A 15,739-nucleotide genomic window follows, 5' to 3' on the forward strand; every position below is an offset into this window, starting at 1 on the left:
ACACGGAAAGACGCGGTCCCAAGACAGGGTTGTTCGTGTTCCACGGTGAACCGAGGCTACGGAAGCGTCGATGGAGAGAGGGTGGCGACAGCGAAGCGAGGCGCAACGTTTTGTGCCAAGTAATTGCTCGTGTGTTGCAAATACACAGCTCAGTTTTGAAAAATTGCACAAAATGGAAATAGGTGTGATAAATTATTTTAATTGGATAATTCATAAGATATACTTCAGTATATAAAAATTCTCATATACAAAATAATATATGTACATAAGTAGAAAACACACTGAAACACCAGCATCCATATGCTACATCACGCTATCTGATCATTCACTCCTGTGTCAGGAAAAGAACCAAAATATTCAACAGTTAAGTGCAAAACCCCTCTGTGCTGAGTGACATCATCTCCCCAGTAAAGAATTTCTTTGCAATGCTTGTCAGGCACCACTTGCCGTTTGTTCTCTGCCTTGGCAGTTCATTACATCTACTCTGACAGGCTGTTTAAAAACCAGTGTAGTCGTGGTTACAGTCATCCAGCGTAACTGCCCCCTCTAACACACAACAGATTCCAATAACCTGCTATAAGGACAACAGAATCATAACCAAGAACATTAATTTTCTTGAAATTCTCTTCTACTGTCTCTCTAGACAGAGAACCTGCCATGATCTTCCCAGTTTAGGAATAAACAAGGAGTTTTCATCAATGAGCGAACCCACTTTGGTGCAGAAGAGACAATGCAGAGAATAGGTCTGTTTATCCCCACTGCTGAGTATGAGTCATTCCTCCACCGCAGCCTTCTCCACCGGTTTTTGTGCTTGCATTTATAAAGCAGTGGCTGGTTTTAATTATCAACAGGGAAGCACAGAAAGACAATACACAATCTGCCTCCCTCTGAAGTGATTCAAAGAAAAGAGAGTAGAAAAAAAATGTGCTTAAATGTTAGACGAGGCATGATATACAGTAGTTCAAATGATTCCCTCCACCCTCCCTTCACTAAGGACTTTTCACATATATGTATTTGGTTTTGCTGCACAACAGCAAGTGTTTTATGCATAAGGCATAATTATAAACCAGAAAAAAGCTAATTAGCATCTCTTCAGTTTGAATTGAGGTCCTCAGTAAACCTTTCTTTAGCTTCTATGATATGCAGAGACCTTACATTTCCCTATGGAACTTGTTAACATGGATGAGATTATCATTATGAGCTTTTAAGCTAGAATTAGAGAAAACGTGAGATTTTACCTTGGCTTTAATAAACCGTAAATCTCTTATTCCCTTATAGAAAACATTTCCCAGTTTGCACTAAAGATACTTTAGAAGAAATATTCTAAAAAACAAAGGGTATAAATGCTTTTCGATGCTTTGGGTAGGAGCTGAAGTTTTTCTGATAGAACTCGTGACACAAAACAGCAGCCAGTGCCTGGTTAAAAAGAACATACATCACTACACACCACCACGTCACATTGTGAAATCCAAGCACGATGCCCATAGATACATATATGAGGAGCTCTGCAAAATAATGAGGGCAAGAAACTCTCTCAAACCAGTCTCCGAAAGGTACACTGTGGCTCAGACTTACGACCTTTCCTGCACGCAAACAGAAAGAAATTAGTTGAGAACAATGTGCATTAAACAAACTTTTCTCTTCTACTCACAATTACAGAGCAACATGCTCATTACAATTATCATCTCATCATCCACCTCCATCTGATCTGGCAGCTTTGCACTTCTTAATGAAATAAGATGCCACCTCTGGCTGTTTGCGCAAATCGAGTAAGGAAACCTATTTTTAGCTGGCATGGAGACAGAAGCGAGGTCCCCAAGGAGTGGCACAAGTCCTAAGCATTAGCATGTGTCTGCCCTTAGGATACTAGAAGCTAGACCTTCATTTTAAGTTCTATAAAGCTATACATACAGACAGAGACACACCCACCGCATATTCAGCCATCCAATCTCCTTTCCAAACAGCCTCATTTAATCTACTGAAAGTCTTACAGGAACTAAAAAATACTCGTGTTAAGGTATTAGAAGCTACGGAAGCCTATTGAAACAACCAGGAAAAAATTACTACAGTAAATGGTCGGCAGAAATGAAACATCTTACCTGATTTACTTTTTCTAAGATTTGCTAGAATCACAAGACATTTGTGTTGGTGAAGAGAGGCCCAAATGTACATCATAACTCCTACAATGTGATACCAGCAGATCTGCACAGAAAGCTCTTTTCCTGAATGAAATATATTTTGTTAATATACAGGCAGGAAATACCTTCCCAAGCATCATCCCAAAACATAGTATGCATTTTTTTAAAGGTTACTGTCTTAAAAAATTTCTAGTAGTGAGCCTCTAATCCCTTAAAAGATGCTTTTAAATCCTGAATCATTTAAGTGCTTGGCTGGTAGCTCATATCCCTTAACCACTCTATACTAAAAATATCTAGTTTTTAATCCAGGAGCTTGAGGTACGGCATGATGTACAACTGACACATAATTGATAGTCTAAGACCTCAATATTCAACACTGTTTGTAATCCTTATCATCTTAATTAAAGATGTTGTCATGGCTCAGGTCAACACATAAGTACACAGTTGTCTTGTTCACAGTGAGATACATATGTACATACATACACCTACACACACGCACAGCCTGAATAATTTAGGCCTTCAAAATATGTTAACTGTATTAAGGATGATTTCCAATGTACAAGCCAACAGACCATCTCTAAGAATCTACAAGATGTGAGAAGTAGAACACAGATCCAGAAAGAAAAAAGTTTTATCTACACATAGGAGATCTGAAGGTTCTTTTTTAAAAATCACTGCATTAAACTAGAGCAGATGTGGTTGGAAGTGGTTAAAAACTTCACTGAAGTTACATGCTTGGTAATCACACCTTACAAAAATTAGTCACAGAAGTGCTACAACCAGCTTATGGTTCATCTGTGCAGGGGAATAGCAGCTCAGTTGTGAGACTCAGTAGAATGTGTTGGCGGAAACAAGTCATATAATTCAAATTTCTGCTCTATTAACAGAGACATTACAGTACCGAGGGAAAGAAGAGACTGACTGGATATTGTCTACCTGGACTTTAGTAAAGCCTTTGACAGTTTCCCACAACATTCTCCTGAAGAAACTGGCTGCTCATGGCTTGAACAGGCGTACACTTCACTGGGTAAAAAACTGGCTGGATGGCCGGGCCCAAAGAGTTGTGGTGAATGCAGTTAAATCCAGCTGGTGGCCAGTCACAAGCGGTGTTCCCCAGGGCTCAGTACTGCGGCCAGTGCTCTTTAATAGCTTTATCAATGACAAGGGGATCGAGTGCACCCTCAGTCGGTTTGCAGACACCACCAAGTTGGGCAGGAGTGTTGATCTCCTTGAGGGTAGGAAGGCTCTACAGAGGGATCTGGACAGGCTGGATCAATGGGCCAAGGCCAACTGTATGAGGTTCAACAAGGCTCAGTGCTGGGTCCTGCACTTGGGTCACAACAACTCCATGCAACACTACAGGCTTGGGGATGAGTGGCTGGAAAGCTGCCTGGTGGAAAAGGACCTGTGTATGCTGGTCGACGCCCACCTGAATATGAGCCAGCAGTGTGCCCAGGTGGCCAAAAGGCCAACAGCATCCTGGCTTGTATCAGAAATAGTGTGGCCAGCAGGAGTAGGGAAGTGATCGTGCCCCTGTACTCGGCACTGGTGAGGCCACACCTCAAGTGCTGTGTTCAGTTTTGGGCCCCTCACTACAAGAAAGACACTGAGGTGCTGGAGTGTGTCCAGAGAAGAATGAAGCTGGTGAAGGGTCTGGAGCACAAGTTTTATGAGGAGTGGCTGAGGGAACTGGGGTTGTTTAGCCTGGAGAAAAGGAGGCTGAGGAGAGACCTTATCGCTCTCTACAACTACCTGAAAGGAGGTTCTAGTGAGGTGGGTGTCAGTCTCTTCTCCCAAGTAACAAGTGATAGGACAAGAGGAAATGGCCTCAAGTTGTGCCAGGGGAGGTTTAGATTGGATACTAGGAAAAATTTCTTCACTGAAAGGGTTGTCAGTCATTGGAACAGGCTGGGCAGGGAAGTGGTTGAATCACCATCCCTGGAGGTGTTTAATAGACGTGTAGATGTGGTGCTTAGGGACATGGTTTAGTGGTGGACTTGGCAGTGCTAGCTTAACAGTTGGACTTGATGATCTTAAAGGTCTTTTCCAACAAAAATGATTCTATGATTCTATGACTGATGCAAGGCAGAGCAATCATGAGTTCTCAATGGAAAACAAAGGAGGGGGCCAAGACAGCCTTGCAGACTCACCTTACAGGAAAGCTCAAGGCAAAAACCAAACTCCAGTTTAAGAAATGAAGTTGCATAGTGGCATTTGAGAACTGGTACCTATTACTGTCCTTCATAAAGCATATGTATCTTAATGCAAAACTGATCGGTAAAGTATCTATGTGAGATGTCTTTCAGGAAATAACAGCGATGGTTAACATCAAGGTGTGTGTCAGTCTCTGTGTGTCTGTGTATAATGCTGGTTCATTATGTGATATACTGAAACATCGTTACTTTGAACTATGCCAGTAAGTATTTTTACGTCTCATCAGTTAACACACTTCTCACATAAGCAGCCCTCTACGAAACCATTTGCCACAATGGAAACAAATGGGAGCAAAACCACGTCTTTGGTAATAACTAAGCAGGTGCTTACCATTCCTGACATTAGTAGGCACTTGACATAGTACAGTTGAGCCAACGGTAATGTAGTAAGCAAGTCCAAAGCAATACTGCACGATATGAATGACGCCGTTGGAAAAGACACTGGTCCAGAGGCATTCTGCAAGTCTTCGGCAGCTGTGCAGCCAAAGCAGCAGGAGAACCAGGAACGCAGAGAAGTCCTCACTATCTGCTGGCAGATAAAAAATAGCAACTTTGAGACAGATAGGAACAATTTAACCCCAACAGTGCTTCAAAAGGCTATTTTTTCCCCCACAGCAAAATTTTACCCTCATTTTAAATTAACTGAGCACTGGAGAAAATACCTGTACATGTGAGGCACTGCTGACCACAGCAAGATTACTTGTAGAAGGTGCTAATGGCCCTTTCCGCTAAAAGGACTGCTGAAAGCCATCATATCTGTAAATCAGAATGATTTCTACCTTGAATAATGACAAAAGGACTTGGTATTCCAGGAAATTTGCTTGGAGCCTAGTTTAAAAGCAGCTGATGAAGTAGCACTTGAAGAATACAAATTCAGCACAGGATGGCAGTTCAGCTTTCTAATATTTATATGGCTGCATCATAATAGCTGGCATACTTGCCCGTGTCCTCACTCTGAGAATCTCTGCCAAGAGCACGGTGCACATACTGAATCCATGATGGGAGTGACCCTCTGAGGAACTCAGCTCGGAAAAGCCAGATCAGCAGAAAGCCATTCCAGAGCACAGAAACCACATAAAAGTGAGTAAACCACCTGCGGGAACAGAAAAGGTCTTCATTAATGTTGTCATCGTTCCTTAGTTGGAAATGTAACTGCAGGACATGCTCGCTTGATGGTACATTCCCTTTTGGTCCCCACATCAATAAGTGGAGAACTTGGGGAAAAAATTCTTTACTGTGAGGGTGGTGAGGTACTGGAACAAGTTGCCCAGAGAAGCTGTGGATGCCCCATCCCTGGAAGTGTTCAAGGCCAGGTCGGATGGGGCTTTGGGCAACCTGGTCTAGTGGAGGGTGTCCCTGCCCACAGCAGGGGGGTCGGAACTAGATGATCTTTGAGGTCCCCTCCAACCCAAACCATTCTATGATTCTATGACTCCAGTGGTACCAAGCATGAATAACCCTAATGCCTTCTTCCCCCAGAGAAATGCTGCCTGGAATAACCTCTAACTTAGCTTACCTTACTAATCATAGCTGCACTAAAGAGGAGAAAGAGTAAACCACACATTGCAAAAGTATTCCTCAATGCTTACAACTAATCATGATGTGCACAACGTTTTCTTTACAATTTACACCACTGAAAGCACATCCAAATTAAGTTTCTGGGCACTTCCAGGCTGTTGCACTTAGCAGCACTCGCACTTTCCTCAGTTCTAGCAGATGCATTACATGGCATGTTAAAGTTCATAAATGACAAATGCAGATAGTAAGAGGCACCCAGAAGTAATTACTCAGCTGTACACTAAAATATCCTGTCCCTCTGCAAATTCAAGGTCTACAACAATCATACAGAAAAAAAGGAGAGACCGCCAATACCAACGGGTGATTACAAGGCAAGACCACATGGGGTGTTTTGAAGAAAACAAAGAATCTCCCAACCCCATAATGCATTTATAAAAGCACATTATGCATGACTGAAATGCAAGACATTACAGTCAAGACAGGTAACTGGATGGAGTTAAACAGCCTACAATGTCCAGCTCAAACTAGGTGATCCAGTATTCCCTTTTGCTTTTAAAACTAAAAGTCTTGGCTATGAATAAAAATGAGGACCTCTGGAAACAGCTGCAAAGAGGTGAAATATGTACCACGGGAAGACACCGATGGCCTTGTCTTGACAATGTAACTATTGGTACAAAACTAGGATAAAACTGTATAGTCAGAGAAGACTATTTCTCTGGAAGATGCAAAATTTTCTTTTGGGGGAGTGTAGCAGTACAACACTCTTGTGTAGCGAAACCAAATAAAGGGAGCCCCTCCCAAAGCAGCTCGGGCATCTCAACAGCAATAGAGAGGCCAAGCCAGAACTACAGAGGTAGCGAGCATCCTTGCATGCTCCAGAGCACCTTGCCCGTTAGTTTGGTAGCCCCTTCAGACAATCACTTCTCCTCCTTGGTTCCATCTCCTACCAAGCAGGGACAGAACCATTTGCTCTGCTAATTTGCAAGAGCAGAAGTAAAATTTAGCCCTTCTCCCTCACTTTCTGCTTAGAAGACAAACAGAACTTGTATATTGATAAAAACTCATTGCCTCCAAGTTTCAAGCTCCTTCCCCGCTGTCCTGTTACTCAGTAGACTTCTGTCTCATCACTTGCCAGAGAACTTTCTCCACACGCGTTGCTTTTTGCTACCAGCACACAAACAAGCCCTGCCAGCTTAGCAGAGACATGCCCTGTGAGCTTCTGGTAATCCCAATTACACTGGGGATGTACCTGACCTACAGAGCGATCCAGCATTGCAGTAAGACATGTGTCATCCTTCAAGGAGAGGAATGTTCACTATCTGCCAAACCGACCCAAAGTGAATCATAACATTTGACAAGATGGAACAGGAAATTTATAAACAAGCCCAGGCTAGTGAAAATACAATGCTTGTTTGGAAACAAGACACAGATGAATGGAAATAGAAAATGCCTCAATGGCTGCCTTCAGGATCTTCTCTATTCTTTCAGCTAGCAGGGTTATGGGTTTACTACTTGAGTAACAGAATTGCTTTGTAGATGCTGACAGCTCAAGACCAATTCCCTGAAAAGCCACGTTCTTCAGACACCATCCTCCCTAAGACCAGGTGATGGGAAACTTCTGTTGGAGAAAGGTCAACTCAAACGAGAGCCTACCTTAAGAATGTGGCACTTTGCAGTACGCTGCAATTAAGACAAAGCCTTTACAAGCCCTTATATTCGCAGAGGTTACCACAGAGCTTAAACACATCCCTGGGTATTTTCTGTAACCAGAAGTCTAATGGCCAAGATACTACAGTACAACCTTTCCATGAATAACATGCTGTGTCACAAAACTTTGTTTCAACATTTGGTTTCAAAGCTACATAAAATGCGTCGGTGATAACAAGATTGCTACATTAGGGGCGAGTGGATCTTTGGGTTAAGTAGCCTCCCAGTCCTATCCTGCTGGCGTTGCAAGATCCTGTCGTGCCTGTGTTCAAGTCAAAGCCTAGTTCTAGTCGTGAATCTTGATTGATCAAAATCCTAGTAACATATAGACAGCCATATTCCCCCCCCCTCCTTTTCCCTCTTTTATCCTATTAAACATCTATTAAGAGATGCATTTGGGTAACACAGCAGTTCTTCTGCCTTATTAGAAACTTCACACAGGGTCCAGATCGTTAAGTTAACATGCTGTTATTAGTGTCCCAAGTCTCATTTGTAAAAATAAATCTCGAAGGAAGAAAATGACAGCTAAGAATCGGTCTAAGGCAGTAAACCCGCAGTATATTTGCACAGTCACAGTTACACTCAGGAATCCATATTCCCAGGTCCCTGACCTGTGTCTTCCAGGAAGGTTTGTTTTGCAGATACTGCATGGGACTGGGATTCCAGGGATTAGGCTTTCGTTCCAATTTGGAACATACGGACTCTGTTATCCCAGCCTCTAAGCTCCGTGGTTCCTCATCTGTAAAAACACAGTAACACTTCTGCAAAAAAACCTGAGCCGAACTCTATACAAATACGCAATTCTATTGACGTATGCTATTTATTTTCTGCCTCTTCAGCTGAAGATTAACTGAAATGCACATATAGCTATTCCTACGCTGCTGTGACGTAAGGCACTCAAGGAAGAGAGCTGGCGGCCGGAGGCTGCCCCGCACGGAGGAGCGCAGCCCGCCGAGCCCCCCCTCACCTCTTGGGCACCTGGAGGAGGCGCAGCCAGGCCGGGCGCTGCCCGCAGTCGCCCTTCGTCTTCCCGTAGCGGATGAGATCCTGGAAGAGGCCGGAGACGACGCCGGAAAAGCCGACGCCGGAAAAGCCGACGCCGCCGTGGCCGTGGCCGTGGCCGGGCCGCCACGCCGGAGCCCGCCGCCGCAGCAGCAGCGCCGCCAGGAAGGCGGCTGCCAGCAGGGCCCAGGCTGCGACCAGCACCCCCGGCATGGCCGGCCCCGGCCCGGCCTGCCCCGCTCTGCTCCGCCCACCGCCGCGGAGGGCGGCCGGGGCCCGGTGGCCGCGCTTCCTCTTCCGCTTCCTTTTCTTCTTCCCGCTGTTGGGAAAAGCGCCCGCCCGCCCGGCGTGCGGGTGAGCGGCGGGGACCGGCAGCAGCCGGGCGATGCGGGAGTCGTGGTCGCTGCGCTCTGTCCCTGCAGCGGGCGCCCAAAACGGCGCTGGGCGGGGGAACCTGCGTTTGTAGCGTTTCCTTGCGCGGCTGGCAACGTTTGCGCTGTCTCCGTCGTGTCTTTGCGTTTAGACCCGGAGGCGGCAGGGGAGGCGGCAGGGAAGCTGCCGCAGGTTTAACGGCGCTGTGAGGAGACAAACCCGCTGGTTACGCCGTGGTCTCCTCCGGTAACCCAGAAACAGCCTCCCTGCAGCTGCCCTAATCGCACCGAGTTCCCCTTTTCGGGGCTCGTCTCAGTTGCGTGCTTACCCGTCAGCTGTCTCCTTTGTGTTACACGTGTGCGGGATCCCACATTCAGAATTTTGACAGGCTTTGTCATGACAAGAAGGGAAAGCCTTTCTTTGCCAGCCTTTTGCCCTGAGAAATCAAGGAGCCAAACCAGCCTGGCACCAAAGGGAGACGGTTCCCTCTGCTCCCCCCCAACCAGTGAAAAATGCCCTGCCCGCGTCCCTTTTGCGTACGTGCAGGGATGTGGGACAAGCCTTGCCTTCCTAAGAGAAACCCGAGTGTTTCTTGGCAGGCATTCAGGTGTTGGCTTATCTGGCTAAATAGCACTGAGTCAATTTTCTGACTCGCTGCCTCCGAGAAGAGACCGAAAGATTATTTCAAATTTTTTCGTACTATATATGAGAAAAGTAATGATGCTTAGTGTGGGCAGTTATGCTACTACTTATTAATGATCTAGAGTAAAATAAGATTCTAAGCATTCTCAGGGGAAAAATAGTTGGACTACATTAAGTTTTTAAATACAGAACAACCTAATTTTATTAGTCTTTGGTGCTGCTTCAGACCCATCATGAAATCAACAGATGAAGAGAATAAAGCGATGGCCACCACCTTGCAGCTCACTGAGATTCAGGCCTGAACTACACACAGGTTTTTGACTGCAAGAGGAACTTCTGTCGATATGGATGTGCTTCCACAACGCCCAGTGTGGCTGCCTTTATAGTGGTACCTCCCATGGTATCTTTAAAGGTATTGCTGACTTTTTCTCATATGGGATAGAATTATGTCATAAGCATTTTATTTGCATCCCAGCCAGGTACCAAACACATATAATATTTTTCCTTTTTTTTTCTTTTTTGTAGATCAGGCTTGATTGAAAGAAAATTTTAAAATTTTACAAATAGACTTTCCTAAACAGAGGTATAAACTCTGCCTAAATTATTTTGACATATATGACTGTTAATCCATCCTATCAGTGAATCCTGAAAGCAGCACATGCTCAACTGAAGCACTCATGACATCAATAACATTGCTTTGGGGAAAAATCATGCGAGTTCACATTTCCTGCTAAAGCATAGGTTGGTAGTGTTCCAGATATATCTGCATAATGTGTTATAATAAATACTTTAATGTCAATATCATTTATGTCAAGGTTTGGAGCTCAGTCTAATTTTCTTGTCAATTCAGTTTAACTGATGACTAAATCTGGTTTAGAGATTTCATGGCTAATTGTTTGGGGTAATTAGCAGGAGATGAAGATACCAGGCAGGTGGGTGGATGTTTTTGGGGACTGGGAGGGAGGAGCAGGTGACGTGCAGGGAATCCCACAGCTGCTGAGGGCAGGGGGAAGGAGAGCATGCCCCGGGCAGTGCTGGGGAGAAGGCAGGGGTGTTGCCATCGCTGCTCCCCAGCCTCGCGCCCCCGGGAGATCAGGCACCGGCTGCTCTGCCGTGGCTGCCCTTGTCCCGGGGAACACGTGGGCAGCTGCTTATTTCTTCATCCCACATTTCGAAAGTGCTGCTGTGGTGACTGGTTTGGGCAGAGCAGGCCGTGTGCAAGCAGAGAACAGTCATGCTTTGCAAGCAGCGATGGCACGGGAGCTCCCTGCGACAGCCTGCGGGTCACGGCAGTGATGTGCTTCTGCAGGTCCTGACTCGAGGCACCACGTCTTCTTGTGCTGCACATTCCTACAGCTGGGGGTTGTCCGCTCTCGCAACATGTGTCTCTGAAGGATGGCAGACGTACCTCTCTCTTTTCAGCCTCAGGTCCTCTCTGAAACATGAAGGAGATGCATTGCAGCTTTGTCTCTGCAGGCTGGTCCTTTTATGGCTTTCACAAGACAGATAAGGCAAGGGAGAGCAACAGTCTGGCCCATAAAAAGGGTCCTTCCTTTGTCTGAACAGCAAACTTTTAAACCTTAGAATAGCTTTGCTCAGCAGTTTTGGTGGTCAGTGCAGATGCCATTTTCATGAAATCATGGTCTGAAGACTCCTGGCTGGGTGTATGGCGTGGCCCTGCAGCATACTGAGCAGGTCCTTGGCTTCCACTGCACCCAAATTACGTTTTTCTGTGCAGTTTGGGCTTAGGGGGTGTTTGTAAAGCAAAGGATAAGGAATGTGGCCGTTATGGTGCTCATGAGATAGTGGAGGCCAGAAGCATGCTGCTGGGGGATGGAGCTGATGACTGGGAGAAGGATTCGAGCAAGAATCACACACACCCAGAGACACGCAGTGCATCGTGCTGCGTTTGCCTTTGGGGTGACAGGTACTAACTTTTTGGCACTTCAGTCATGCCTTAAATTTAAGGCATGTACCTGAGCCTCAGGTACAGCTCTCATGGAGGTCAGTGAGCTAGCAAATGGTTAATATCAAATACTCTTCCATCAATTAACCTTTGTTTAAGGAACAGACAACAGGAATCCTCTGTGCACGGGTCTGTAGTGCACGGTAGGATCAAGGCACTAATTCTACATGGCACCCTGTGTCACCAGCCATGATGTATTGCTGACAATGTTACTAGCAGCAAAGCCAGGCAAAGAGGGATTTAGTAGGCATGAGCCAAGACTTGCTCTGCACTCTACCAGGATATATATGTGGGGAGGGAGAGAAATTAGTGTCTCAGGAAAACTCCGGCTGTGTAAGACACAACAGGTCCTTTTTAATATCTTATTCTTTGGCTCCAGCACTGCTACCACCTGGGGTTTCCTGTGGGGCAAGTAAGAGCCACAGCATGAATGCCGCACCCGCAGACCAACCCGTGGTAGCAACCATGTGCAGCATCTTATGGGTAAGGAAAGCACCGAGGTCCACAATATTTTGGTAAACACATGCTCAAAAATTACTTCAGCCTGGTATGAAAGAGCTACGGAGTCCACCCATCAGCAACAACCCTTCCAAGCTCCATAGCATCCCTGCAAGTTATCATCACCACTGTACCTATCAGAGTGAACCATACGTTGTAGGTGGCAGATTCAACAGTGAGAGAAAGACAATATTTATGCACCAATGCTTCCTTTGCTTGTGGGTGCTTGTTCTTTTCCCACTATAATGCAGAGCAGTTTTAAGTCACATGGGCAGATACATGCTAGACTTCAGGTGGGTCATTCAGCAAAGCTGGTGATCAGCAGAGGGCTGCGCAGTTGCATCCCTGAGGCTTTCTTGGCCACGCAGTCGGTGCTTCCTGGATGCCGAAGGCACCCCCAGCTGCCAGCTGGCTCCAGCCACAGCTGGTGCTACAGCAGCACAGGGAAGCAGGATCCGACCTCCAGATGTGGTCAGTTTGTCGGCTGTTTCCTCAGAGTTCAGATAATTGGAGGAAGAAGGGAGGGAATACAGCTGTGAGGCTGGGAAATGGTTTGAAGGGGAGAGGAATCAGCAGTTGGTCGTCTTAAATATACCTTCTATATTTGTATTTGTAAGTTACGTTGAGGAGAAGATGTAAGTTGTACGCTACTACTTCTCATAATTGTGTATATTTTTTGCACAGCAGTAAAACCTCTTCTCTCAAGGAATTTTTTCCCCAGTTCTGTACATCTGTGACACATTATATCACTCATATGCGGTGACGATTTTCCCATTTTTTAGGCGAATAGTTTCCTCTAGGTGGCACCAACACTCTTCGGTTCCCCCGAAGCCCGCTCGTCCTGAGCTGGGATCCGGCTTCTGCTCCCCGGGAGGTCCCCGAGCATCCTTCGAGCTGCATCCTTCGAGCTGCATCCTTCGAGCTGCATCCTTCGAGCTGCATCCTTCGAGCATCCTTCCACCAGCATCCCTGCGGGGCTCTCACCTCGCAGTCCGTCCTGGCGTTAGCTGTTTGTAGCAGTTGATGTACCGTTAGCATTTGTAGGCTTTGTAATTTGACAATTGCAAACGTTTGTGGTTGCGTGTTAGCTTTCCGTGGCAAATATTTGTTCTCAGCTCTGTGACACTTATTCCATCTTGATGGGTAGAGTTCAACAGACCTAATTTTACCCATCTAAAAATTAGGTATCTAGCTGAAACTAGTTAGGTGGGTTCCCCATATAACTGATGGACACAGGTACCCCCCAGAGTGCCAGGTTTTTTCTTCCTAGATACAGATGTCTCAGCTGTTGAGCTGAACTTTCCTCCCTGGTGAAGATCCTCCTGATGGAAAGAGAATCTTAAAAGATCCAGAATAAAAATTGGTATAAATTATTTATGCTCCTGGATCGAGAGTTGGTTTGATGAGCGTCATGCAAAGAGGCTTTCACTGAGTTAAAAAAAAAAAAAAAAAAAGCACTTTTTCATAAAGGCCTGGGTCACACAAGAGAGTTATCTGTAAATGTAACTGCTTTGTGTTTCCTGCCTGTTAAAGGAGACCAGCCGGGACAGTTTATAGGCTGCTGTGAGACATCACTTATAACAAAACTTGTTCACCAAGCAGAACGGAGAGAGACCCTGAAAAGGTGCTGTGCAAAAAATGGAAAGGAGAGTCAAGGCTTGGCTGAACCCTATAGAAAATGCTGGAGCGAACAGATGAGACCTCATGTTTATGGACCACGAAGCTAGACTTGTGTGGGCCACTGTGGACCATAACGTCTGATAGTGCTTTGTGAAATGCCTGTAAAGGTAGGAGAGCAAAAGTCTGCTTCGGAGGTTTCCAACACAGACCATCATATTATTCAAAGGAATTTATCTGCATGAGGGACAAAAATCAGCATCGCTTCCTGGCCAGCCCAGAGCAGATTTTACAGCAAGTCTGGGTGACTTAATAGACTCACCCGCTCTGATTTTATGTGGTGATTTTGCTTTATTTTTTTAATTTACAAGGGAGAATAGGGAAATTATTGACTTACTTGGATACTTTTCGCTGCTTGATTTGTTCGTATTTTTTTCCAAAGAAGATTTTAATTTGCTCACCAAGCCCAAAAAGCTTTGTGAGTAAAATAACTACAGGTGGGTGTCTTGGTGATCTCTGTGAGACAGGATTCCATGTGAATTTAGGATAAGGGCAACCTTGAAAGTACAAATAGAGGCCACTTACCTTTATGAACATGCTTAAAGCCAATATGGGTGAGGACCCTAAAATCTAGATGCTCAGTTATGGGACATGGTAATCGATGTTAGTTGAGTTGGTCGGTACCGGTGGGTCTAGGAACTTTAATTAGCAAAGCATTCCTTGATTCAGCTAATTAGCATAATGTCACACACTGCTGTGATTTGTGGGAAAATAAACCAAAAAAGCCAACAGACTGCTACATTTTGAAGGTTAAAATAGTAGCCTGTGCTCTGCTGGTTTTAATCATTGGAAGATAATAGCAAGATACTGGGGCCAAGAAAACATAAATCACAGAGCACAAAAAAAGTGTCCTTAGAGAGGTGAGAAACTTGCACTGAAACACACTTCCCACCATTCAAGGATCACTACGTGCCCTTGGCTTTCAAATTAGAAAATGGGAGTGTTTCCACTAGCTGACAGAAAGCAGGAATTTCTCTCTGATAAGATGAGAGCTCCTGTGTAGGATTGGTGCCGTGCTCCTGGGATAACCACTGTTATGTTTGCATAGCATTTAATGCATAATTCATACACGTGCATCCGTAGTCTTCAAGGCGTGACTTCTACATCTCTTAGAGCCATGATACTAATATATATGATTTATTCACTATTCAGCTGTATTATTTGCTGAGTCGTCACTGATCACAGCTAGCAAGTATCTTGCCAACAGAGTTGACTTGGAATCTGAGGCAGTCTGGAGTTTCACCCTGGGAATAAAAGCAGTTTTATTCCAGCTTGTATGATTGTGGGTTGGTGAGATGCTGTGAAGGCTAAGTCTGGGCAAGTTGTTGTTTGCTATGTGAACCTGCATTTGGATTTTTAAAAAACTATCATTATCTAAGGAAGTTTGTAAGGGATAAAACTACCTAAAGCTCATAATTATCATTTGAGTCATTTTGATGTGCAGAATAGCTTAATGAGAAATAAATACACCTTTAGTTACGTTATGGCTAAAATGAGAGCAGGGAAGATGACTTAAAATTCCCAGGGATGCATCATTAATACTTTCTTTGTCAAAGGGCACTGGTCCATGATACAACCCCAGGGCTTGGCAAGAGCAGAATTCAGACCCGTAATAGTAGCAAATAATTGTCTGACTCTGTACCTAAATCCTCAAAGGATTTATGGAAGACATACTCACCTGTTCCTGTCTTCTGTGTATTGTTCTATGTTATTTTAGAAATATGCCAGAATGTATTTGCTTGCAAAATTATCGGGGCTTTCCTGGAATAGAGACTGCATTCAGGCACGGGTTCAAAAGTAAAGGTTTTTCCCAGAGATTCCTGTTGAAACTGTCACACTCCAATACAAGAGGTGAGAGTTTAGGGGCACCGACTGCCTGCCAGAGGAGAAAGACCAATGCTGATAAAAGCCATGGAGGGTAGTTAGTTTTAACAGGGCTCTCAGCTGAAGAGGGAAAGCTCTAAGCAAGCTTGGCAGGCAATGAGAAAGGTAATAGCAACGTTTAT

General features: G+C 45.0%; 1 protein-coding gene across 1 annotated transcript; it reads right to left on the reverse strand.

Annotated features, from left to right (window-relative positions):
- Nucleotides 1–180: 180 nt before the first annotated feature.
- SRD5A3 (steroid 5 alpha-reductase 3) lies at nucleotides 181–9,395 on the reverse strand. The gene is made up of 5 exons (XM_075752151.1): nucleotides 8,544–9,395; nucleotides 5,289–5,444; nucleotides 4,683–4,873; nucleotides 2,100–2,222; nucleotides 181–1,583 (listed from the first exon to the last, which is right to left on the reverse strand). The coding sequence occupies exons 1-5, from the start codon at nucleotides 8,789–8,791 to the stop codon at nucleotides 1,324–1,326; spliced, it is 978 nt and encodes a 325-aa protein (XP_075608266.1). The 5' UTR covers nucleotides 8,792–9,395; the 3' UTR covers nucleotides 181–1,323.
- Between the last annotated feature and the right edge of the window lie 6,344 nt (nucleotides 9,396–15,739).

This window comes from Balearica regulorum, chromosome 4 (assembly GCF_011004875.1).
Source record: "Balearica regulorum gibbericeps isolate bBalReg1 chromosome 4, bBalReg1.pri, whole genome shotgun sequence".
NCBI classification, from domain to species: Eukaryota; Metazoa; Chordata; class Aves; order Gruiformes; family Gruidae; genus Balearica; species Balearica regulorum.

Excerpts from the sequence above, each read along its gene's own strand:
- SRD5A3 (XM_075752151.1), bottom strand. The coding sequence starts at position 8,791 with ATGCCGGGGGTGCTGGTCGCAGCCTGGGCCCTGCTGGCAGCCGCCTTC. Across the intron at positions 4,874-5,288 it reads CAGAGTGAGGACACGGGCAA|TGAGGACTTCTCTGCGTTCC; the intron begins GTATGCCAGCTA and ends GCCAGCAGATAG. Across the intron at positions 2,223-4,682 it reads GCCTACTAATGTCAGGAATG|GAAAAGAGCTTTCTGTGCAG; the intron begins GTAAGCACCTGC and ends TATTTCATTCAG.